The sequence below is a fragment of the Hyperoodon ampullatus genome (assembly GCF_949752795.1).
Source record: "Hyperoodon ampullatus genome assembly, chromosome: 5".
Classification (NCBI taxonomy): Eukaryota; Metazoa; Chordata; class Mammalia; order Artiodactyla; family Ziphiidae; genus Hyperoodon; species Hyperoodon ampullatus.
In genome coordinates, this window is record NC_136918.1 from 41,028,504 (window position 1) to 41,055,784 (window position 27,281).

Here is a 27,281-nt window from a genome sequence, read left to right on the forward strand (position 1 = left end):
CACACCAAATTCTTGGTCTCAGTGCAATATATCATATGCGAAAATGATGAAGTGTTGATTTAATTGACTCAATTTTCTTTTCTCATAGAGGATTTTGAAGCCATCAGCATTTGGCAGCCAGGACCATTCCATTTACCCTCCAGTTCTGGAAAATATATTTGAAAACCCAGCAGCATGCAAAGCCAGAGTTGTTAAAATCATCATTTCCCTAAAGGATGTCAGAAGTCCTAAGGGAAAATATTTACAAGGAAAATCTGTCTTCTCTTTGGAATTTACAGATTTTATTTGTATATTTTTCTCTTCTTACATGTTTCACCCTTGCCCCATCCCATGTGGCAAGAAGACAGACCTGCTTGTCTTTCCACCAATGAATCTGTCATCAGGTAGCTGGCTGAAGTCTATAAGTAAATGTCTTTTAGTTAGTCAGTTTGCTAACAGATCCTCATCATTATCATTAGTTTATTTTTATCTTTAAAAATTGCTCAAGAATGACTTACTAGTTCCAGTTTAACCAAATTCCTTTCAGAAAACAGTTATCAGGAGAGTGCTATAGTTTTTAATCATCTTCCATAATTTGAAAAACTTGGGGATAGAATAAATGCCACCAGTTTTGAGTTAAGTGTTCTGCATAACTACATCACTCTTTTTTGCACTTAATTCACCACCTGATTATTGTTTATCTACTTTTTGTAGCTCTCACAATGCTGTCATCTCTTACTATGTTGATATTGATACATTGCAATGGACACACTCATATCCTGTGTGCCAATCACGTATAATTGGTGGCTAGCCTACACTGACACATTAAGCAAAATTCTCCAGTGTTTGATGAGTGGACAGCTACATGAACAGCCTTTCATCCAGTTACTGAAAACCCAAGATGTGCCAAGGAGGGTTAATCACCAGCAATGTAATAGCCAATCAGAGCCACATAGAGACAGAGCTCTTTGTGAGTTGACTATACCTTCAAATTAAGAGAGAATATTGTTCTATTTTTTCTACGGATACATCCTTTTTTTTTTTTTTTTTTTTTTTTGGTACACGGGCCTCTCACTGTTGTGGCCTCTCCTGTTGCGGAGCACAGGCTCCAGATGCGCAGGCTCAGCGGCCATGGCTCATAGGCCCAGGCACTCTGTGGAATGTGCGATCTTCCTGGACCGGGGCACGAACCCGTGTCCCCTGAATCGCAGGTGGACTCTCAACCACTGCACCACCAGGGAAGCCCTGCATCAATTTTTTTAACTTGCAAAATCTCATAACTTTCTGTATACTGGTAAACAACAACATCTTCAGAACTCTGCCCCAAGAGAACCAATGGAGAACTCAGGCACATCAATGGATGATTGTAATGCCTTGAGGGAGGCACTATGAGGGAATGATGTCTAAGCAAACAACTAAAGATGAGTAAGAAATAATTAGGCAAATATTTGGAAGGACATTTTTTCAAAAAAAAAAAAGAACATAGAAATTCAGAGAGGAGAGAGTAAATGGAACTGAGACAAAATCCAATAGGACCATAGCTGAGATAGCAACAGAGAACAGTGAGAAGAAAGTCTGGGCCAGTAAACCAGGACCAGTTAGGCAGGAGCTTGGGAGTCACTTAAGGAATATGAATTTATCCTCAGACCAGGGGGGAGCCTTTGAAACTTTCAGTCAGGGAGGGATAAGATCAGACTTGCATTTTAGAAAGATTATTCTGGCTTCAGTGTGTTAAATAGATTAAGGGGAACAGGAGTTCACAAGAAAGTTTCCCACAGCTGTTTGCCTTTGTGCATTTAAATATGATGCCCTTATGCACACAGGAGTGTTCATGCACACACACACACACACACACACAGCTTCTCAGAATTTCATTTGTCTTACTTAAATTCTAGAAATCAAATTCACTGATGGTATTAAAAGAGCTTCTTCCAAGATTAAGTCCTTCTTTGACTAGTATACTTCTTTTTTCAGGAAATCATAATAAACCTTGACTTTTGCTTACTTTCCCATTTGACTTCCATTTCTGTTTCTTCATAACACAGCTATACCATATATTTGTTTTTGAAAATTAGAAAACAAGATGAAATATAGAGATTAATTATTAAGTCCTAAGTTAAGTTCCCTGACTCCACTTGAACACAGCTGCTATTAACATCTGGTGTATAAAATTTTTTAATGAATTTATATTACAAAAATGGGTTCATACTATTCATAGTTTCATCCAGTCTGCTTTTTTCTTTCAAATGTATCATGAGCATCTTAGCATGGCTCATTAGTCTCAGTGAGCATATAATACTCTACCAAATAATTATGCTGTGATTTAGTCCATACCTATTGTTAAAAACTTCACTTTTAATTTGATCAGGTCAGAGTTAGTATGGAGTCTTAGAAACTCTGCTTTACAAAACTGTGATGACATTTCCCAGGCAGACTTCTCTGTCTGGTTCTCTGGTATTATGAGTTTTCAGCATTTTTCAGGAACTTTACCAGCTAATTAAAATAATACCAGGAAAGTATCTTCCCTTTGGGAGCTTTCTGCATTAGGAAAACTTTTTGGTTACAATAAAATGAAAGAGGATGCTTAGAGGAAGAGTTTTGATCAAACTCCTTTTCAGAATGGGAGGTTTAAGTACCATAAATAAAAACAGATGTACCATTCCAGAATGCCTAGAAGAAAAGATTCATTTGTCTTGAATATTTTGGTCTTATCCTAAGAAATTGTAAGGGAAACCAGGTATTTTAATTTTCATTTGGAACTCTATTTTTTTCTTAACCCTGTTTCTCACCCTGTTTTAATGTCAAAACTGGCCTACCAAGGTAATTTCATGATACTCTGATGGCAAGAACACTGAGTTAAAAGTTACAATGCCCCTAATTTAGTTGTTAGCATTGCCATTGATCAGCTTATCACTTGGGAGAATACAGCAGTGAGATGAGTTCTGGTGTAAGACATAGTTGGGTTTAAAGTCAGATTAAGATACTTATGCTTTTTAGTTTTCTCAATTGTAAATGAAGTTATTGATTCCTACCTCACTGTTATTTTCATTTTAAAAATGTTATATATTACTTTGCTAAGGCTTGCATAAGAGAATACCACAGACTGTGGGGCTTAAACAGCAGACATTCATTTTCTCACAGTTCTGGAGACTAGGAGTTCAAGATCAAGGTGTCTGCAGGAATGGTTTCTTCTGAGGCCTCTCCCCTTGGCTTGCAGGTGGTCACCTTCTCCCTGTGTCTTCACATGGCCTTTCCTCCATGCACCAGTGTCAGTGATGTCTCTCTCTGTGCCCTCATCTTTTTTTCTTATAAAAACACCAGTCAGATTGGATTAGGGCCAGGTAGGCCTAATCCTAAAGGCCTCATTTTAACTTAATTACCTCTTTAAAGGCCCTATCTCCAAATACAGTCACATCCTTAGGTCCTGGGGTAAGAGTTCACCTAAATTCACCTATGAGACTTAGGGGATACAATTCAGCTCATAAATATGTGGTCATACATATAAGACATTTATTTCACGTCTCTGGCCTCAATAATAGTAACAACTATTATTATTTAGCTTCTTTGAGCTTCATTTTTGTCACTGTGAAATTGGGACATTAATATCTGCCCAGCCTACATATGATAATGACTTGAGATTAGTTATGTTAAATTTCTTCGTAAAATAAGTGGTAGGAGACTGTTGTTTATCTTAAGTACTCACATGCATACTTACTTTCTTCCCTTTAAGAATATGAACATTTGCTCTGAGCTTCTTTTTCACTAGAGCTTGGAGTAGGAAAAGTAGGATTTAGGATCCCATTCCTCTCCCTTTTACTCTTATAGGTTTCAACATCTTCACTTCCTGAACAGGAAAGCACAAGGTTAATAATTGCAATTCATATAGCCTTTTCTATAAGACTTCCGTCTGCTCACATGGGGCATGAGGCAAAGATTAATAAAAGTGTAACAGAATCTCTCTGCCTCACTGTCTCTGAGAGGAAGCAAGTGAGAATTCCTTTAGTGCCTCATGGGGGTGTTTTCAAATGAAAAGAATGAACCCTGCTTATATTATTTTGTAGCAGGACCACATGTTCTGGGTAAAGAGAGCAGAGATGGCAACTCCCAGATGGAAGGTTATGTTCATTTTAATAACTTGGCTGGGATTTCTTTCTGATTGAAAATTGGACTTGCAGTGGAGTCTTTAAAAGGCTTTCAATCTTTGAAAGCCTTAAAGAGGCTTTAGACTCACAGAAAGTGGGTCTTCCAGTAATGGGAAATGTGGCAGTTTAGCACTCTGTTGGCATGCCTGACCAGCTGTAACTTTCAGAGTGTGATTATGTGGCTTGGTTCCATAATGCTAGGGATGAAAGGCCAGGTTGAGACCTGACTGGATGGAGTAGGGTACACTGGCCCCTGGAGCTCAGTGGGATTGATCTAAGCTGCCTCACTACAGACTGACCTAGTAACCTAGACTTACTCCTTTCCAATGAGACTGAGATGTTTCTGGAAGCGAGTTTCAAAAGATTCAAGTCACTCCATTTGCTCTGAAAGTTTCAAGTGTTCCCCCAAGTGTGATACAATATGTGCTTAGCTTCAAACCCATACCACTTTGTCCCCAGCCTACTTTTTAAGTGTTCTTACATACTATAAGCCACTCTCAATACTCGTACTTCCAACAAGCTAATCCTTACATATGGATAACACTTTTTATTGGTGTCTTACCAATTGTGAGATGCCCTTCCTGGTGACTCTGTCTGTTGAAATTCCATCCATCTTTCAGTTTCCATTACAAATGCCATATTCATAATAAGATTTCCGTGAAGACTTTCTAGACCCAAATCCACCTATTTAGAAGTGCTTTTTCCTACTTTGAATTCTTACAGTATTTGTTTTTACTTCTCTTCTCTTAATCATACTCAACCCTGAATTGTAGGTATTTGTCTGATTTCCCACCCCGTCCCACAGATTACTAATAAAAAGCAGGAATTAACTCACATTCCTCCCTATCATCCCCACCCACCCAATACTCAGCATAAGACCCTCATTAAATGTTGGTCAGGTTGAACTGAAAGACAAAGTAGAGTGGCCTGAACCTCAGTTTCCCTAGAAATGCAAACCTTATATTATGTTATGCAGATAAAGTGGGAGGATTGAACTCCATATGTGGAAGATCATAATGGCAATCTTTTCTTAGTATAAACCAAACATGTAGCTGCTAAACTCTGCCACAACATAACATTTTAAGGGGAAGGAAGCCAATGTAAACCCACAGTATGTGCAAAGTTAAAATCAGAAACCCTGAGGTTTTTTTTAACCACTGAATATAATTTTATAGTCTATTGATATGATTTTTCTAGGCTGTGGTTCAATTCAAACCAGTCTCTTCATTTGAACCCAATGCTATAGTTCTCTTCTGTAGTCATTAGCAGCCACTTTTTAACTTTAATTTTGCTTACTCTGGGTGGCATGGAGAAAACTATTCTTTTATGTCTTTTGGAGGGATATATTTTGGGTGTAACTTTTTTATATGTACTTATCCAAAATGGTACATTCTTTATTTTCCTGTCAAATAAAAAGGATTGGCCACTTAGTCTTAGATGCATTGAAGTAGTGAAACACCATTAACTTTGGAATTAGAAGACCAGGTTGTGGGATCTAGCATTTCTATCAGGATTTATGTGACCCTGAGAACAATTTTTCACTTTATATTTTAGTTATCTTATTCACATAAGTATTCGAGGAGGGTGCCTTACACCAAATGATGTCTAAGGACGATTTCAGTATTTGCATTTTGGGATTCCGGGATCACTTATGTAATGATTTTACAATTAAACCATTCTTTCATCAGTTAATGAAGTTTACCCACAGTGTGGGTTGCTATATTCATACCAACAAAGTAGAGTCTCAGAAGGCTGATTAGTTCCTTGAGTCACTCTGAAAAAGGAAGGATGGTTCTTTGGTCAAAAAGTTTGAAAAATGTAGAAAAAAAATTCCATTTATAGAAATGAACTATCATAGTAGCATATTAAAGATTCTAAAAATCTCACCCTATATAACTTTAATTTTTAATACAGTTTATCTTGTCCTTAATTAACTATAAAAACATTAAAAAATAATAACTCTCATGACCATCCAGGGGAATACACTTCTTAGCAAGATAAGGGTTAACCACAGACCCAAAGGCATTTTCCCTGCACTTCTGGGTTGCTCTGAGTTACTTATACTAATTGATCATGGCTTCATCCTTGAAAGTCTTCTCTTTCTCTGGACCAAAGATCCCAAGTGTGCCTTAGGTGAAGAAGACTTTGCCCAACTCTTAATTGATCAGTTCTCCAGTCAAGATTCTTCACTGCTAAGGAGATGTATTCTTTTGCATTCCTCCCATTATATCAAACACAATCAAGTTCAAAATGAAATGATTATTTTCTTCAACCCACGATAAAATTTTGAAATCACCTAAAAACACTGATTTCCATTGCTGTTTCAATCATATTCCATAACTGACTGGCTTTGAAATTTTAAGGATGTCCTTAATTTTTACATTTCCTTTGACTAATGCAGTGGACAGAATTGTGTTCCCCCAAAATTAATATGTTGAATCTTTAACTACCAATGTGATGGCATTTGGAGGTGAGAGCTTTGGGAGGTTATTAGGTTTAGATGAGGTAATGAGAGTGGGCCACTCATGATAAGATTAATGCCCTTATAAGAGTAGATGCCAGAGAGTGGCCCACTACATATGGGGACAGAAGGAGAAGATGACCATCTGCAAACCAGGAAGAGGACTTTCACCAAAGCCTGGCCATGCTGGCACCCTGATCTCAGATATCCAGGCTCCAGAACTGTGAGAAAATAAATATCTCTTGTTTAAGCCACCCATTCAGTGTATTTCATTATGGCAGCCTAAGGTGATTAAGACAGTCAACTTACTTCTTCTTTATGTGAGAAAAAAATTACAATGTTTTCCAGGAATTTTGCCTCTTCTCCAGTCTCCCTTTACTCCCAGTTTATCCTACAAACACCAGGCTAACTTTTCCACAAAGAAGAATATCAAGTTGGTTATGTAGTGCCATTCTTATACTCTTCCCCCTGCTGAGAAATGAAATGTATTTCAGACTTCTGGTTTCTGGTTCTGCATATAAGGAACTTGGATGTTTCCATACCATCCTAGCAACAAGTAAAGAGCTAAACAGACTGAAAAATCAACAACTATTCTAGGATCCATAAAAGAGGTTGAGACTATAGGGCAAACCACTGCTCCCAAGATTGGAGAGATAGATAGATGAATACATCTTGGCTTATGAAGCAGAGACTAATGAGGAGAAACCACTGAGGAGACCAGTGCAGGGGTAGGAAAATGTAAACTGTAATTGACAAATTGCTTTAGGTTCAGTATGGACAATTCTGAGAGTTAAAAACTCCAGTGGAGAACCCAATCATAGAGAGGCACACTCAATAGTGTGAAATTTACCTCTAGAAACTCGACCAGGTTCTCACAGTAAATATTAGAGAAAAATCCTTTTGTGCTTCCTGCAAGGAGGGGGAAAAGGAACCATTTTGAAGTACACCAGAGAAACTTTGCTCTTCTTAACAAGGCTTACCCTCAGGAGAAACTAGCTAACCAGAACCTAACTTGCTCTAGTAACATCAGAGACTAACTGACCTGGAGGAAGGGATCTGCAAATTTATGAATTTATTTATTAGTTCTAATTTTTTTTTGGTGGAGTCTTTTGGGTTTCCTATATATAGTATCATGTCATCTGAGAATAGTGACAGTTTTACTTCTTCCTTTACAATTTGGATGCCTTTTATTTCTTTATTTCTAATTGCTATGGTGAGGACTTCCAATACTGTGTTGAATAAATGGTGAGTGGAAATGCTTGTCTTATTCCTGATCTTAGAGGAAAAGCTTTCAGATTTTCAGGGTTGAGTATGATGTTAGCTGTGAGTTTGTCATAAATGGCCTTTATTATGTTGAGGTACATTCCCTCTATGCCTGCTTTGTTGAGAACTTTTATCATAAATAGATGTTGAATTTTGTCACAGGCTTTTTCTGCATCTGTTGAGGTAATCATATGATTTTTATTCTTCATTTTATTAACGTGATGTATCACATTGATTGATTTATGGATGTTAAACCACGCTTACATCCCTGGAATAAATCCCACTTGATCCATAGTGTATAATTCTTTTAATGTCTGTTAAATTTGATTTACTAATATTTTGTTGTGGATTTTTACGTCTATGTTCACCAGGGATAGTGGCCTGTAATTTTCTTTTTTTGTGGTGTCTTTGTCTGGTTTTGGTATTTGGGTAATGCTGCCCTCATAAAATGAGTTTGGAAGTGTTTCTTCCTCTTCAATTTTTTGGAATCATTTGAGAAGGATAAGTATTAACTTCTTTTTAAATGTTTGGTAGAATTCACCTGTGAAGCCCTCTGGACCTGGACTTTTTTGGGGGAGGAGTTTTTTAAATTACTTTTTAATTTCATTACTAGCAAATCAGGCTATTCACATTTTTTATTTATTCATAATTCAGTTTTGGATGATTGTATGTTTCTACATACAATGGAAGTTACCCATTTCTTCTAAGTTTTATAATTTATGGGCATATGATTGATTGTAGTATTCTCTTATGATCCTTTGTATATCTGTGGCATTCATTGTAATTTCTCCTCTTTTATTTCTAATTTTATTTCTTTGGGCTCTTTCTCTCTCTCTCTCTCTTTTTTTTTTTTCTCTTGATGAGTCTGGCTAAAGATTTGTCAATTTTGTTTATATTTTCAAAGAACCAAATCTTAGTTTCACCGATCTTTTCTGGTTTTTTTTTTTTTTTTTTGTCTATTTTATTTATTTCTGCTCTGATCTTTATGATATCCTTCTTTCTACTAAATGTGGTCTTTACTCGTCCTTCTTTTTCTAATTCCTTTAAATGTACATTTAGATTGTTTATCTGAGATTTTTCTTGTTTCTTGAGAGAGGACTGTATCACTACAAACTTCCCTCTTTGAACTGCTTTTGCTGCATCCTATAGGTTTTGGACAGTTGTGACTCCATTTTCATTTGTCTCAAAGTATTTTTTGATTTCTTCTTTGAATTCTTCATCATCCTATTTTGTGTTTAGTAGCGTGTTATTTAGTTTCCTTTTTTTTCTTTTTTTTTTCAGTTTTGTTCTTTTAGTTGATCTCTGGTTTTATACACTGCCTATCAAAATATCAAGGGCGATTTTTACAGAACTAGAGCAAATACTCCTAAAATTTGTATGGAACCACAAAAGACCCCAAAAAGCCAAAGCAATCTTGAGAAAGGTACCAAACAAAACAAAACAAAACAAATGTTTCTGAGCTTGAAATTATACTACAAATCTAAAGCAATCAAAACGGTATGGTACTGGCACAAAAACAGACACATAGATCAATGGAACAGAGTAAAGAGCCCAGAAATAGACCCATATAAATATATTCACTGATCTTTGACAAAGGAGTGAAGGCAATACAAGGGAGCAAAGACAGTCTTTTCAAAATGGTGCTGGAACAACTGGATAGTCACATGCAAAAAAAAAAAAAAGAAAAAAAAAGGAATCTACATAAAAAATTATGTCCTTCACAAAAATTAACTCAAAATTGATTAAACTGCACAAATATAAAAATTCTAGAAGATAACATAGATGACTTTGGATATGGCAGTAGCTTTTTGGATACAACAACAAAGGCACCATCCATAAATGGAATAACTGATAAGATGGGCTTAATTAAAATTAAAAGCTTCTGTTCTACAAAAGACAATGTGATGAGAATTAGAAGACAAGCAACAGACTAGGGAAAATATATTGGCAAAAGGCACATTTGAGATAAAGAATTGTTACCCAAAGTACACAAAAAACTCTTAAAACTCAAAAATAAGAAAACCAACAACCCAATTTAAAAATGAGTAAAGACCTTAACAGACACCTCACTAATGAAGATATACAGATCGTAAATAAGCATATGAAAAAATCCTCTACATCATATTCCATCAGGGAAATGCAAATTAAAGCAAAAATGAAATAATACTACACAGCTATGAGACCAATATCCAGAACACTGACAACATCAAATGCTGGCAAGGATGTGGAGCAATAAGAACTCTCATTCATTGCTGATGGGAATGCAAAATGGTGAGGCCATTCCAGAAGACAGAACAGCAGTTTCTTACAAAACTAAACTGCTCTTACTACACCATCCAGCAATATCATTCCTTGGTATTTCTCTAAAGGAGTTGAAAACATGTTAGCACAATAATCTGCACCCAGATGTTTATAGCAGCTTTATTCATAATTTGCAAAACTTGGAAACAGCCATGACATACTGCTCATAAATACTGACATACCTACAGTATTTATTCATACTGTAGGTGAATAAATAAATAAACTGTGGTACATCAGACAGTGGAATATTACTCAATGCTAAAAAGAAATGAGCTATCAAGTGAAAAGACAGAGAAACCTCAAATGCACATCACTAAGTGAAAGAAGCCAACCTGAAAAGTCACAATACTGTGATTATAACTATATAACATTCTGGAAAAGGCAAAGCTATGGAGACAGTAAAAAGATCAGTAGTTGCCAGGAGTTGGGGTGGGGGTGATGAATAGATGGAGAACAGAGGATTTCTAGGCCATGAAAATGCTCTGTATGATACTATAATGATATATAATTGTCATTATACATTTCTCTAAACCCATAGAATGTATACTACCAGTAGTGATTGCTATGGTCTTTGGGTGATTATGGTGTGTTGATGTAGGTTCCTCAGTTGTAACAAATGTACCACTGTGATTAGGGACATTGATAATGGGAGAGGTTATGCCTGTTTGGCAACATGGGGGTATATTGGAAATCTCTGTTTTTCCTCTCAGTCTCGCTCTGAACCTAAAATTGCTCCAAAAAATAAATAAATTAATTAAGTCTTAAGAAAAACATTTTTATACTTACCTCAAATATTGTAATTTTTATTTTTTGAATTATTTTTGAAATGAGACAGGGGTGATTTTCATAACTACACTCACATACATGCACACATAGATATATCTGAGTCTCTTTTTCCAAAAATAAAAGTCAAAACACCTCAGTTTAGTGTTCAAAGGTCCCCAAATTCCAGCTGCATTCAACCTTGCTTTCCATTACTCTGCAATCTAGTCCTTCCACATGAGCCAGTTCAGCCAAATTACTATTCTATAAAAACATCTGAGTCATTCTTATTTCTTCCTGCTCACCTTATTCTGCATCTGAGACATCCACATGTTTTCTATTCTTCAAGACCCAGTCTCAGTCCTCAGTTCTCGATGAGGCCTTTCCTGTACCTTCCAGGTTCCTGTGGTTTCAAATTTCTCTCAATTTCAATAGCACCGTGTTGACTGTAACTCACTCTGCCCTCTAATCCTGTACAGACTTTGTTCTTGATATTAATAGTCGGGTAAGTCTCCTTGCCCTGTTGGACCGTATTTAATAAAAGGTCAAGAACTATATTGTAAATATTTTATATCCTCAGAAAACATCTATCACAGTTCTTTCTATGGCAGAGGTGAGCAGGAAACACTTGTTACATGAACCAGATATGCATGAACTCAACTCTACTTTGAAATCACAGGGATTAAAATCCCAAATACATGTTTGTGAATGTTTTAAGAAAAGATGTAGATTCTAACCATAGTCTTGCCACTGATTTTCTATGCGAATGTTTTATCCACTGTAAAGTGAAGCACTAGTACTCTATGATTTAAAGGGCCTTTCTAGCCCTGGTTATCTTGGTTAATGGAAGTTAATTTTCAGAAGACCAATGCAAGTTCCACCAAAGTAACAGAAAAATGTTCAGTAAGTAAGCAGATTTTCTCCAAGCTTTAACCTCCTCAGAAATTCAGGTGGACTGGAACTTCTTTCTAATACAGTCTATTGACTGAAGTATTGAGGAAATGTTTGGGTTTATATTTAACCTGTGTATATGGCAGGGATATTTAATTTACAACACAGCCTAAGGTTATTGCTGTGGCTGAATGTTTCACAAAGTACAGGTGTGATGCCAGAGGAGCTTATGAAACATTGAAAGAACTCTATCATCAAAACCACCTCTTTGGGCTTCCCTGGTGGCACAGTGGTTGAGAGTCCGCCTGCCGATGCAGGGGACGCGGGTTCGTGCCCCGGTCCGGGAGGATCCCACGTGCTGTGGAGCGGCTGGGCCCATGAGCCATGGCCGCTGAGCCTGTGCGTCCGGAGCCTGTGCGTCCGGAGCCTGTGCTCCGCAGCGGGAGAGGCCACAACAGTGAGACGCCCGTGTACCGCAAAAAACAAAAAAAAACAAAACAAAAAACCAAAAAAAAAACCCACCTCTTTAATAAGATCCTGCAGCCTGTCAGGTTAAGAGTACCAATTAGTCATCCTGATGGGTTAAATACCTGAAAGGACCTTAGTCTCTTCTTGAAGTCCCCTCCAAGAGGGGTCTTTGGAGTGAAACTCCCTTTGGCTTGCAGCCATGGTGCTTTCTTTTACATGAGCTGAAGTGAAGGTTTTGAAATACTTTTTGAAGTAAATCTCCCCACCCTTATAAGAGCAAGAGAAAGTTTATATTTCATAGAGGAATGTGGCATATTTATACCAAAAAGGTACAAGTGGGAAAGCATTTGATTTGCTTGCTTGCTTTTCTTATATTTCTCACAGTGGAGTGGTTTGGGTGGAATGTTAAATTTGTTTCATAAACACAAAATGGAAGGGAGACCAAAATGAAAAGAAGATGGTAGAAATGGTAATGATAGCATTTTTCTATATGCTCACTAAACCCTAAAACCCCTCCCCAAATCATCAATTTTGGCAAGCTATCTCCAGCGTTATCCTAGCACTGTTACAATTTTTAAGAAGGCAAAGCCCAGTGTGTTACTTCTTTTCCCTGACACATATTCCTTCATCTGTCATGTGCTCAGGAAACGTGGGTGCTTATGAACGAAATAGGAACTAAACCCAAACTTTGTTTCTCAGTCCTCGGTTCTCCCGCTCCTTCTCACCTATGACGAGCATTTTATACCCATCACTTTGTTATTTCACAAAACAATGTGGCTGATGTAGAAAAAAGTTTTGAAAAGCTTTTTATATTCTCAAGAGCAGAAAAATGAGTTCCAGATCTATATTAAGCTATTTCGCTGCTGATTTTTAAAGGGTATCTTAGAAGCAGAAAGCCCCAATCCAGTTTATTTGCCATTTTGCAATCGTATTTGACAATAAATTCAAATGATTGCACCTTTGTACAGCTTGGTGTGAAGAATGTGATCTGGCTGCTGATCGCTGAGGAGATACAACTCTGGTAGTGAGCAATTAGGCTGTTGGCTCTAACACAGTGATGGCCAGCTAGAACTTTTTAATGGGTCACTAGGGATAGACAGCATTCATCTCCATTTGTCATAATGAAAGCCAGGCAGAAGCTAAGCATGCGTGAACAGTTAGAACAACAAACTTTGTTTTCATACCATCAGGTTCATTAAGGGCCACGCAGTCTGTGCCAGCACTAGCTTCCCCATGGTGCCGTAGCTCATTGTTTGTATTATTATGTGCTCTTGTAAATAATGATCAACTACTTTTGCACTGGGCCCGGGGTGAGGTATAGGGGTTCATCTTCCAACTTCTTGAAGAATTTTGTAATAAGGATTGTGTATACACTCGATAAATGATCATTTTTATTATTTTAATTCTTATTAGTAGTATTGTAAAGTGCTTTGCAATCTACACAACAGTATACGGGTGTAAATTCTTGTTAACAAGCTCACAAACAAATTATGCTCACATGATATGGGGGTCACAAAGGAGAGTACAATTCTGAGATCATAAAGAGGGACATTGGACTTCTATTTATTTATTTTTCAAAATCAGACACGAATAAGATTCTTTACATGTTAAAGTGATGATTACTGGAACAGTCATGGGATGTTGGCAAAACTGAACATGAAATGAGTGACAGCCACCTTCCAAAGACATTTTTAAAGAGGATGAAAGCTGTGTTTCGAAAAACAGTAGCAGGAAACAAAGGTCAGAGAGGTCTTAGCCTAAACTTTCTTTTCGGTAACGTTAGTCATTCTCTGACACCTCAAGGGAGACTTCTGGACAATACCACAGAGGTTAAGATGCCTTCCCAGTTGTTCAGTCTTACCCTGTCCTAATGTTTAAAACCAAAAATAACAGTAACATACCAATAAACCATACATTAATTTCATTTGATCCGTGGCAGATATGACTTGCTCACATTCCATCACTGAGATAGTACTCTCTCCTTACCCGGCAGCCATCCAAGTCTTTTCTGTTCTCTTGTTAGGACTTAGACAATACACAGACAGCCTGAGGGACTGTGTCCAATTAAGCACACACATATTTTTTGGCTAATACTTTGAGTTCCCTGTTTTTTTTCTTCTCAAAAACTCAAGGACTTTTTGTTTTAAATAGTCTCTAATATGAAGTAGCACGTTTAAAAGTTTTGCTCCTTCACTTTAGTGTTTTTGTTACCCTGAGAGATGGTTTTTCTTTAGATAAGAAATCTTCCTGAAAGCTTAACTGATAGAATCTGTCGTTCCACTGAGTTCATACGGGTAACCTCATTTGACGGTGGCAAGGCACCATCAGTGTTTAACGTTCAGTTGTAAACATCAGATTAAAACTTAGAGCGTTTAGAAAAAACGGGAGTCTATTATTCAGGCTCAGGACAGTAAGTAATTGAAGAAAAGGATACAAACAGTTGGCAAAAGAGAGTGCTTTAAAAAGACGTATGTTTCCTTTCCAGCTTACTCCACAGAGAAAATGTTACTCTTTAAATATGTCATTTCTCATCTAATCCTTACCAAATAGCATTTTGAAAGCTACAAATATTTACTTATAACCATGACTACACTTTAGACTAACATTCTGTAAATGCAAAGATAAGTTAATTTTCTTCATTTAGCATGAACAACTAATATGTGAATTACTATGTGTTCTTTTTTTTTTTTTTTTTTTTTTTTTTTTTGCGGTACACAGTCCTCTCACGGTTGTGGCCTCTCCCGTTGTGGAGCACGGGCTCCGGACGCGCAGGCTCAGCGGCCATGGCTCACGGGCCCAGCCGCTCCGCGGCATGTGGGATCTTCCCGGACCGGGGCACGAACCCGTGTCCCCTGCATCGGCAGGTGGACTCTCAACCACTGCGCCACCAGTGAAGCCCTATGTGTTCTTTAAAGCTAAAAAATTCTAAATTTTCTCCCTTGCCATGTAGGAAAGAATTTAATTACTAGAAATTTCCTTTACTACAGAGGTTTATCTTTTGAGTAAATTGCACATTTTCTGTATCCAAAAGAACTTTGAGTTACCTTGTGAAAGCAATTATTTGTATAATTAGATTTTTGAAATGGGAGCAAAAACAAAAAAAACTCAAAGAAAAAAATGGAAACATACTAGCTTCACTTTGATATACTATAAACCAGCATGATACAGTTACAGTAAATGAAAATACAGTTTAGTTCTGAGCTTCCTTGTAGTCAAGACGAAAAGGACAACACAGTCTATCATGTAGTCCTCAATGTCTGGTGAAATTAATTTTATAAATTAATCAGGAAAATCAACCAATTATTTACTATAACTGAATTATGAAAAGAGCTCAATATATGGGGCTTTTTGTAAATTATATTAATGACATAAAGGACGGTAACATCGCCAGAAATTATGGCATAAGAAGGAAAAGTTATTTTTCATATGGCTATTTTTGGACTGTCTAAAAATCTGATTCCATTATATGGAAATGTTTAGGAATTTCCTAAGATTGAATTCTCATGAAAAAGCCTGGTCATTACATTTGGAACACTGTAATTTGTAGGATTTAGTTTAATTCAGTAGTTCAAACAAACTGTTTCCAAATTTTGTTTCAAAATTGGATGGGTCTTTATTTTAACAGTATTCTCTTTTTTTTTGGCCGTGCCATGGCTTGCAGGCTCTTAATGCCCCAAACAGAGATTGAACCTGGGCCCTCGGCAGTGAAAGCACGGAGTCCTAACCACTGGCAGTGAAAGCACAGAGTCCTAATCACTGGACTGCCAGGAAATTCCCAACAGTATTCTTTCAATATGTTGTTCAGTTATTTGAAGTTTTTTTTATTTATTTACTGATGTGGTTCTGTGAAGGAAAATTAACTTTGGGTTGACAAAAATTTGAGGTAAATTTGGAGACATTAGCAAGAGCTGAAGTATCTACAAAAATGTTGGGTATTGGGTATCACCATTAATAAAAAAAGTCCTCCTGCTTCATAAAAGAAAGTTTTTAGCCCATGAATTTTTAGTGTTCAGGCTGATGTACATGCTGTAATCTGATGACTTCCTTCCCCCTGCATCTAGTGTGATTATGTTACTAATCAGGACTTAAAAATTCTGCTGTGGCTTAGAAACAGGATGTCTTCACTGTCTATTTACATGTTTGGCAGTTGGTAAGAAACTTCATATGGGGTTAAAAATTCTCTAAAGTTGCTATATTGTGAAATTTAAGTAAAGAGCCAAGGCAAAAATATAGCACTGCATCAAACTAAAATGCATGATATTGGATGAATTCCCAAAGTTAGGGTAGGGAAAGTAGAGAAAGAATTCCTTTCCTTATTGAAAAAGTCGTTTGAGTACAAGAATGGAAATTACTTATTTCAGCCTTGATGTTTTATACTGGTTGTATAAAAGGCTTCAGAAAATGGAATGTGATCTTAAATATTCTCTTTCAAAAGGACGCAGTGTTCTTTTTTTTTTAACATCTTTATTGGAGTATAATTGCTTTACAATGGTGTGTTAGTTTCTGCTTTATAACAAAGTGAATCAGTTATACATATACATATGTTTCCATATGGACGCAGTGTTCTTTACATGTTTTAATGTGTTTTAGAATTAGTCCCTTTCCATTCTTGCACATGTCTTACAAGCTGTCCTAAACTCATACTCAAAATATTTGAGCTTCATATTTATGCTAATTCAGAAGAGAGGGAACTTGTATATCTTTCCTAAAATAAATTTGGAAATTTTAGAATTGTTTCCTTTTGGGCTATGTGTCCGCCTTCAGAATTGAGAAACTTTGCTATGGCAAGGATGGGCAAAAATGGAAAGGAAGAGAAAGGAATGGAAGAGGGAGGGGTGAAAAAGAGGGGGCAAACCTATGCTGTCCCATTTTTATTTTGTGATGTAAAAGCATTACCTCTGACCTGGATTACTGCAGTGTTCTCCTGCCTGCTATCAAAGATCTGTTCTCCACACAGCAGTCTGAATTATCATTTGAAAATATGTATCAGGTAATTAAAATTCTTTAATGATTTCCTCTTGCACTTAGAATAATGTTCAAACTCTTTACTGTAGCACACAAGTGATTGTTATCCAACTTCTCAAATCTCTCTTCTTAGTTTCTACTCTGCTTTTAAAACATGTCAAACTTTTTCCATTTCAGGGCCTTTTTGCTTGACTTTCTTTTGCCTGGAACACTCTTCCTCCTCTTCTGTTCATGACTGGATTTCAACATTTAAGTCTCAGCTCAAAAATCACATTGCAGAGACCTTACTTGACTAATTTATCTAAAGGAGTCCTGCTTTCACCCAGCCCAGCCAACTCTTACTGTATTGTTTGTTCATTTATTTCTTCATAGCACTTAGTGCAATCTAAACTTATTTTCATTAATGATTTATTTACTTGAGGTTTGTCCCCTTGGAAGAGACTGTAAACACCTGGAAAGCAGGGTTTTTGTCTGTTTTGGCCATGTAACTATTCTCATCAACTTTCAGACTTTCACAGTGCCTGGAATGGATTTAATGCAAAATAAATATTTGTTGAATAAATGAATGAGTGAAATAAAGAATTTGGTATGGCTGGAGTACTGAGCCTGTGTTTTCTTGAATGGGGGATGGCAAATTATAAAACTTCTAGAAGTTTTTCTAGAACTTTCCTGGGAAAAGTTTGTATAGTGGTAAATAGGAGGAAGTTATGCTAGAAAGATAGGGCAGGGCCCAAATCCTACAGTTTCCTGAATGTCATGGTACATAGTTTCTGGAATCACCTCTGTGGTCAATGGATACCTATTGACAGTTTTTAAGTAGTCAATGTACATTTTTGAAATGCTCCTTTATTATTCATTATGGAAGACCATTTGTGTGTCAGTAGAGTCTGGTTCACTCACCAGTTGACTGAGTAACTTCCAAACATCAGCAGGGTGTTGATTTAATCAGCCTTTTTTCATGCAGCATGGCTGGCAGGAGAAAATTTTTGCCTTAGTTCTTCACAGCCTGAGATGAAATGAACCAGTGCTTGTTGAAGGCATTTCTTACTCGGTAGAGCAGCAAGCTCCCCCAAAGCATGACACCATCTTGTTGAATCATTCCCCTTTCCTCAGTTGTTCTTTATTTTACAATTTACTTTTCTAATGCATAGAGTTACCCTCACATTAGAGTTACCTTCTCCTGTGATATGTTTTAATTTGGTCTGGTCTTAAAGGAAATCCAGTTTGAAGCCTTTTTTTTTTTTTTTTTTGCAGTATGTGAGCCTCTCACTGTTGTGGCCTCTCCCGCTGCGGAGCACAGGCTCAGCGGCCATGGCTCACGGGCCCAGCCGCTACGTGGCATGTGGGATCTTCCCAGACCGGGGCACGAACCCATGTCCCCTGCATCGGCAGGAGGACTCTCAACCACCACACCACCAGGGAAGCCCCAGCTTGAAGCCTTTAAAAGCAGTTAGCTTCTTGTTTGTTTCAATGGAGTAGCAGGTAGATCCTTCCTTAGCTGAAACCTAGTACTTATACAGCCTTATAATAATCTCCATCTAATAGTACAGGCTTATATGTAGCACACACATGTTCACCTGGACTTTTCCTACCACTTCAGATGTGTGTATCTAATTTCAAAAATGGACTACAAAGATATCAAGCTTCCAGTTAAAATGATGGCCTGTTTTATATATAATCTCTGGCAGCCAATTCTAGTTTCCTGAACTGGTTCATAATAATTTAAAAGCCAGTTCATGAATAAGTTTTATGGACTAACCTTAAGTCATGGAATCTTCTTTATATTTATATTGGGGAACATGATATTATGTTTAATACTGGGTTATAAATGGGGAAAGCACCAAATAAGCAAAAAACCAATGTGGTCAAATTTAAGAGAAGGAACCAATTTGTCAGTGTTGGCTAACAGTTTTTAAGAGCTACTGAATCACATTCATCAGTGATAATCAGTATTGGAAGCTCTCAGTGTGAATGATGACTTTAGAGATGTTGTTATTAAACTTAAATCCTTCTAGTCCATTATAGCTTATGAAGCACACTCACATGTAATATACCTTTTGATTTGTGTGTAAATGTTTGCTTCTTATAATTTATTTTTCTCTTTTCTTAGACATATCGTAGACATCATCTATATGTAAAGTAGATGGAAAACAAAAAAATAAATAAGTGGGCTTCCCTGGTGGCACAGTGGTTGAGAGTCTGCCTGCCGACGCAGGGGACGCAGGTTTGTGCCCCGGTCCGGGGGGATCCCACATGCTGCAGAGCGGCTGGGCCCGTGAGCCAGCCATGGCCGCTGAGCCTGCATGTCCAGAGCCTGTGCTCCGCAGCCAGAGAGGCCACAGCAGTGAGAGGCCCATGTACCGCAAAATAAATAAATAAATGGATAAGTCATGTGGTCCCTATCCTCAGAAGGTTCTACTAGGAGTAACAAATATACTTAGGTAGGTGTCACATATGGCAGAGTATGATAAGTGCCAGTAGAAGAACAGGGATACGATGATATTGCAGTGCTTGACTGTAGTTTTAGGGTTGAGAAAAAATTTCTTAGAGAAGGCAAGATTTAAGCTTGGCCTTATAGGATATGTTAGATTTCAACAAGAAAATCCAAGTGTCAGAGGATCTCTAGGTCAGTGGAACAGTCTGAGCAAAACATGAAGATAGGAAAGTGCAAAATTTATAAAAATTTATCTATATTCGTTCAATGTTAATGGCTGGTGTTATAAAACTAGAGCATGTCAGTACTAACGTGTTGTGTTCAGAACTTATAGTTTGGCCCTTAACTGGAGGCAGGTTCCACCAACCGCAAGTACCTCACTATATCCTCATAAATGATGTGTCTGTGGGAGTTGTAGACTATACATGCCCAGCATTAATGAGAGTATATTCACATTCTTGAAATGAATAGATCTTATATAAATTGTATCCTTTTTTTTTTTTTAGGGTTTTAGTGATTTCTGAAGCACATTTATATATAATACACAATTAAATCATTCCAAAATCCTATGTAATAGGTGGTGGTATGGTGGTTTCTTAATGGAGAACCAAGACACAAATGTTTAAATGACTTTTTCCAGGCTCACTTGATCAGTAAGTGTAGACACCTACCCGATTTAGAACCTATTCATTCTCCTCTATAACTATATACTTGTCACTATGTAGACATCCATACAACTCATATTTGTCTGTGTTGGTGTATGAGAAATTGAGAAAATTTAAGAAAGAAACCAGGAATTCAAAATTAATGATTTTGACAGCAAAAATAATTCTGAAACCACAGAATGGAGAACAAAGGTAAAAGTGGCAAGGAAAGCTGATTTCAGGCAAGATTTAATGGAAGGAAGGCCAGTAGCTAAGAATATGCAAGTTAAAAAGAAAAGGAGAAGGCTTTACTATTATTAGACAAAGTTAAGGATATCAGATCTTAAAATAGGGCAGTTTATGTTTTCTGTAGTAAGGGATAAGATTCTTTATACATCATGGGAACGCAGTGACTGGGAACTCAGGAACCTACTGCTACTTTCTATTTCTTACTAATACTTGAGTGTCCAGACTATCAGAAGCCTAATCAGTTGAATCTTATATGCCTTCCATGATTTTATATTTATTTGTTCAGTAACAGTGAGTTTCATTTCTTTATACTTCAAAATAGACCAAGCATAATTTGTTTTTCACCATGATAATGACTAGTACTAGTGTGAATATTTACTTTTCTGAAATGAGGCAAAATGTTCTGTCTATAGACATTCTCCATGAATAAAGCATAGGGCAAAATGTATTAAATCAAGTAAATTTAATTACATTTTGTTACCAAAAAATGCATCATTGCATGTTACATGGAGAGCAGCTTATTAAGTGGTTTAAGAGGAGATTTATAGTGTCTTTGTAGTTTTTTAAAAATCCTTCCTTTTATATTAATGAGAATCCAACTTGTAAGTTTGGAATCAATTTCTCAATCAAAGGAATGTGGTATAACATTTTGTGTGCTGTATTTAACATCTCTTCTGGATTGGAAAAATTTATTCCTTTTAACTTTGTGTTCTTCACATTCTAAAGCCTGAAAACAGATTTGGAGGAGTGGGAGGTATCCCTAATCTCATCCTTCAGAAAGTCACAGTTTATTCTTCCATTGTCAGGATTAAAGGCAAAAGGAACAAAAAGAAAAGAAGAGAAAATAAAAGACAAAAATATTGAAAATGTGAATTAGAGGTGGCACAGCATTGGCAGATTTTAATTTTGATCAATCATAAGACAAACAGAAGCATGTAGATTCAATTTCCCAGAAAACACAGATGGCTTAGAACAGAGGGAAAAGAAAACGAACTTGGAACAAAGCACATTTATCCATTTTCACCAATGCCAAAATACCCACATATCATTTTAGGAGCACTGCTTATTAACCTCTTGCCCTTTAGTGTGGAGGCTGGGTAGGGTGAATGTGAACTAGAACTCAGCCCTGACACTTTCTGTCTGTGAGACCTTGGACTGGTACTGAACCCAGTTTAGAAATATTTGTCTTCATTTGATCCTCTTTTTTTCTCTTTATAGCTTAACCAGCTTGAAAAGGCAGTGGAAGCAGCACACACATTTTTCATGGCCAACCCTGAGCACATGGAAATGCAGCAGAACATCAAGAATTACAGAACGATGGCAGGCGTTGAAGACCTCCAGCTGGTAGATCGGGATGCCAGACCACACCTGGTGAGCTTTGGGGACCCTGTCCTAACCATGAGGAACTTAGTGCTCCTAACTTTCAATGGACAAAAAGCAAATTCCTATGAATGGATATCTCACATTGATTCCAACGTCTAATACAGTATCATTTTTACACTTTCAGAGTTCCCAAGATGAAGTATTGTAATTCAGGGTTGAAAAATTGAAAGAAAAAAAATTAACTTAGAAAATCAGTATGATATGGTGAAAAATAAGATGTGACATAAATGTCTGTAACCCTCTCTGAGCCTCAGCACCCACTCCAGCACTTCAATTTTACCCACTGGAATTGAAGCCCATGTGAATTGCTCAGGGTCACACCATGGTTTCCTAGCAACCAGTCCAGTGACTTTTTTCACAGTACCTGTATTTTTCAAATTTTGATTTTTTTAAGCTACATAATTATTCCTTTAAATGAAATCTTCCTTGAAATTCACAGTGTGTTGAAAGGGCTTCTTTTTCAATTGGATACATCACCATTCTCAATGTGTGACCTCCAAGAGGATTGAAGAAAAGGCTAAGAGAGGAAGACTTTAGATGAAAGTCTTTTCTCCTTTTTTTTTTTTTTTTTTAAATGAACTATGTTCCCTGGAGCCACATTATTATGATGGTTTTCGTGCTCTTGTACATTGGATGTCTTAAGCTGAGTGCAGTTTAGGGGATCCTTTCTAATTACAGGAAGGTACTTCTTTCCTTCAATGCTGTGATCTGATCTGTGACAAATCTGTACTATACACTATGTAAATGGCTAACAAGTCAACTGCAAACCAACTGAATGCACAAATCTTAGTGCTGGTACTGAAATCTATTCAAAATAGTCATCATGATCTCAAAGTTTGTTTCAAAATTTACAAGCATCAAGTGTCAATTAAAACTGAAGATGAAACATTAATGAATGTTGAATTCTCATGTTTTAGGTGTACTTCCTTTTTAGATTTTTTGGTTCTCTGCTAATTTTACCATACTGTTTCATTTAAATTTCTTACACACTAACTTTGTTTATGCAATTGAAATAAAATTGCAGTATACACACACACACACAAAAAAGAAATATTTGAACCAGGCCTGGAATTGAGTGTCACATCCACCCACATCCATCTTCCTGCACTTTGTTGCATGGCCCTACCTGCATTCAAAAGGGTTAGAAAATATAGTCTTGAGTGAGCTCAGGAAGAAAATGAAATTGATTGATGCCACAGCAGTAGGCTTGCTCAGTCAGTCCCTTCTCATTTACAATTAGTTGAAGCCAGGGAAGTTTCCCTTTATCTCCCAGTGCGATCCTTCTTTATCTTCCACAGTGCAAGAGTCCCACACCCACCTACCTAAGTGATCCAGAGTCTGCCTGCATTTTGCCATTCAAGTGCCCCTTAGGTGCTCTTCGAAAAAAATGTTTCTCTGTTTCTTTACAGGAGAGTTACAGTGAAGGAGTTAAACATTATGAGGCAGATGACTTTGAACTAGCTATCAAGTACTTTGAACAAGCTTTAAGAGAATATTTCAATGAAGATACGGAGTGCAGAGCCCTGTGTGAGGGGCCTCAGAGATTTGAGGAATATGAGTACTTAGGGTATAAAGCTGGTCTCTATGAAGCCATTGCAGGTAAAGTTTATTTTTCCCTTGATTTCCTGATTATAGAAATACTACATGCCATCTGTAAAACTATTCCAATAATGTAGAAGTATATATTGTAAAAAGTATAATTGTAAAAAAATTCTCATATATGTATCCCATCCTCTCTCCTGTGGATTACTTTCCCTAGCTTAAATTTTGTTGACTATGCTTCCAAGCTTTTTCAGATACATACATAAATATTTAGGTATTTATTTATAATTATTATTTCATTTTTATAAAAATAAGACAACACTGTAAATATTGATTTTCAGTATATGTTTTGTTTTTGTTTTATTTTATGCTTAACAATATATTGTGGACTTCTCATGTAAGTACATGTAGATCTACCTTATTGCATTATATGGGGAAAGCATAATTTATTTGACCAGTCCTTTACTGATGAATACTAAGGAAGTTGCAGTTTTTTCTTATGATTAATAAGTAGTAGTGAATACCTTTGTATAGTCTTCTTCTATTACTTAAATGAATATTTTGTTACATATGGGAATTTAATATACCACAATTTAAAATAGTACGTAAAGTTCATTATACATTAATGGGGGGAGGTTGACTAGTTAACCATGTATGGTAGGGACTGAGTTCTCCGCTGCATATGAAAAAATACATGAAATAAATTCTATTATATTAATAATATGAGTAAAAATAGAACTGTTTGAAGAAAATGCAAGAGAATATTTGTATAACAGTAGGAAAGCTCTTCTTATCATGATGAAAGACAAGAAATTTTAAGTAAAAGATAGATTTTACATAAGATTTGTAAATACAAAAGATACTTTAATCAAATTGATTTATAATAACAAGTGGAAAAAGTTGCAGAATGTTTACAGGAAAACAGTTAATATCATTAATACTTAAACACAGACTGTGAATTATTAGTAGTACTGGTAATTCATTTCTTACTTATTGGTAGTAATAAAAATAAGCAAAATTTATTTAACAGTTAAAATATACAGAGCATTTTATATAGTTATATCTCTTTTAATCCTATAAACAACTCCTTGTAGGTATTGTTATTCACCCTCTTATCCTCTTTTAAATGAGGAATTTAGACCTCAGAAAGATTAAGTAATGGGATTAAGATGAAACTGGGAATCAAACCTAGGATTTTCTCGCTCTAGAGCCCGTACTTTGAAGATCTACACAGTTGAAAAATAGGCAAAGTTTATTTATTCAATAATAAACGTTTAACACATATTTGTTGAGTGCATATTGTATTCCAAGTTATAAAACATGAAAAACAATGTTCAACTTCTCATATACTCATAGAAATGCAAATTAATGAAGTCAGTTTTCTTTCCCCAACTTCCAATGTTTTCTGTCTTCATAAAAAGCATCACTCACCTAGTAGCTCAAACCAAATCCCTAGAAGTTATCTTTCAATCCAACATTTCCTTCAATTCTTATTCCCCTCCGACTTGTTACCAAACTTTGAAAGATGCTACTTCCTAATAGCATTTGAGATTTCCTGGTTCCCTCCACTCCTTTTGCTACCACCCTGGTTCAAATCAACACTATATTTTAACTAATTCACTGTGATAGGCTCCTTGCTGGTCCTCATGTTCTGATCAGGTTTTACTCTGTAAGCAGACAGAACAGTTTTCCAAAAAACAGAAAGTCTGCTCATAGATATGCTGAATCACCCCCTGTCACGCCACTGGCTTCCATTGCACTTGAAATAAAACCCAAAACCTTTAACAAGGACTTTCATGACTGCGTACTAGTGTTCATTTTCATCCTCTCTCTTTTTCTATCCCTTTAATCCATTCCTACTGTACTTATTTTAATTCCTAAGATACACCAGGCTCATTTCCACTTACAGACTTGAAAATGTTGTCTTCTTTCACTTGGCTATTGCCCTATCTTGTTAAGTGCTTAATCCTCATTGCCTACTTGTAGTGACTGGCAAATAGCAGGTGCTTAGTGAATATCTGTTAAATGAATGGGTGGAAGGAAGAAAGGATGAGGGAAGGAAGGAAGGAAGGAGATGACATATCCATCAATCACACTGCAGAGATTAAAAGGGTTAATAATACTCTATATTTGTGAAAATATAGGTCTTAAATTGTTGAGATTTTTTTGAATTTTATTTTATTTATTTTTTATACAGCAGGTACTTATTAGTTATCCATTTTATACATATTAGTGTATATATGTAAATCTCAATCTCCCAATTCAACACACCACCACCCCCCTCTGCCGCTTTCCCCCCTTGGTGCATCTGTGTCTCAGTTTCTGCCCTGCAAACCAGTTCACCTGTACCATTTTTCTAGGTTCCACATATATGCGTTAATATACAATATTTGTTTTTCTCTTTCTAACTTACTTCAGTCTGTATGACAGTTTCTAGATCCATCCACATCTCTACAAATAAACTAATCTCATTCCTTTTTGTGGCTGTGTAATATTCCATTGTTTATATATATCACATCTTCTTTATCCATTTGTCTGTTGATGGGCATTTAGGCTGCTTCCATGTTCTGGCTATTGTAAATAGTGCTTCAATGAACATTGGGGTGCATGTCTCTTTTTGAATTATGGTATTCTCTTGTTATATGCCCAGTAGTGGGATTGCTGGGTCATATGGTAATTCTATTCATAGTTTTTTAAGGAACCTCCATATTGTTCTCCAAAGTGGCTGTATCAATTTACATTCCCACCATCAGGGCAAGAGGGTTCCCTTTTCTCCACACCCTCTCCAGCATTTGTTGTTTGTAGATTTTCTGATGATGCCCATTCTAACTGGTGTGAGGTGATACCTCATTGGAGTTTTGATTTGCATTTCTCTAATAATTAGTGATGTTGAGCAACTTTTCCTGGGCTTCTTGGCCATCTGTATGTCTTCTTTGGAGAAATGTCTATTTAGGTATTCTGCCCATTTTTGGATTGGGTTGTGTGTTTTTTTAATATTGAGCTGCATGAGCTGTTTATGTATTTTGGAGATTAATCCTTTATCCATTGATTTGTTTGCAAATATTTTCTCCCATTCTGAGGGTTGTCTTTTCATTGTGTTTGTAGTTTCCTTTGCTGAGCAAAAGCTTTTAAGTTTCATTAGGTCCCATTTGTTTAGTTTTGTTTTTATATCCATTACTCTAAGAAGTGGATCAAAAAAGATCTTGCTGTGATTTATGTCAGAGTGTTCTTCCTATGTTGTCCTCTAAGAGTTTTATAGTGTCCAGTCTTACATTTAGGTCTCTAATCCATTTTGAGTTTATTTTTGTGAACGGTGTTAGGGAGTGTTTGAATTTCATTCTTTTACATGTAGCTGTCCAGTTTTCCCAGCACCACTTATTGAAGAGGCTGTCTTTTCTCCATTGTATATCCTTCCCTCCTTTGTCATAGATTAGTTGACCATGGGTGCGTGGGTTTATCTCTGGGCTTTCTATCCTGTTCCATTGATCTATATTTCTGTTTTTGTGCCAGTACCATATTTCTTGATTACTGTAGCTTTGTAGTATAGTCTGAAGTCAGGGAGTCTGATTTCTCCAGCTCCGTTTTTTTCCCCCAAGACCACGTTAGCTATTCGTGGTCTTTTGTGTCTCCATACAAATTTTAAGTTTTTTTGTTCTAGTTCTGTAAAAAATGCCACTGGTAATTTGATAGGGATTACATTGAATCTGTAGATTGCTTTGGGTAGTATAGTCATTTTCACAATATTGATTCTCCAATCCAAGAACATGGTATATCTCTCCATCTCTTTGTATCATCTT

The 27,281-nt window shown here is 36.5% G+C and overlaps 1 protein-coding gene across 1 annotated transcript in view; it reads left to right on the top strand.

The window, feature by feature from the left end:
- Positions 1–27,281, top strand: part of P3H2 (prolyl 3-hydroxylase 2) — a gene marked incomplete at its 5' end in the record, with an annotated part of 155,221 nt that overhangs the window by 91,764 nt on the left and 36,176 nt on the right. Inside the window, 2 exons of the mRNA XM_079705515.1 lie at positions 21,778–21,930; positions 23,352–23,541. Of these exons, the coding sequence (XP_079561641.1) occupies positions 21,778–21,930; positions 23,352–23,541 (343 nt within the window). The remainder of the gene's footprint in view (positions 1–21,777; positions 21,931–23,351; positions 23,542–27,281) is intronic.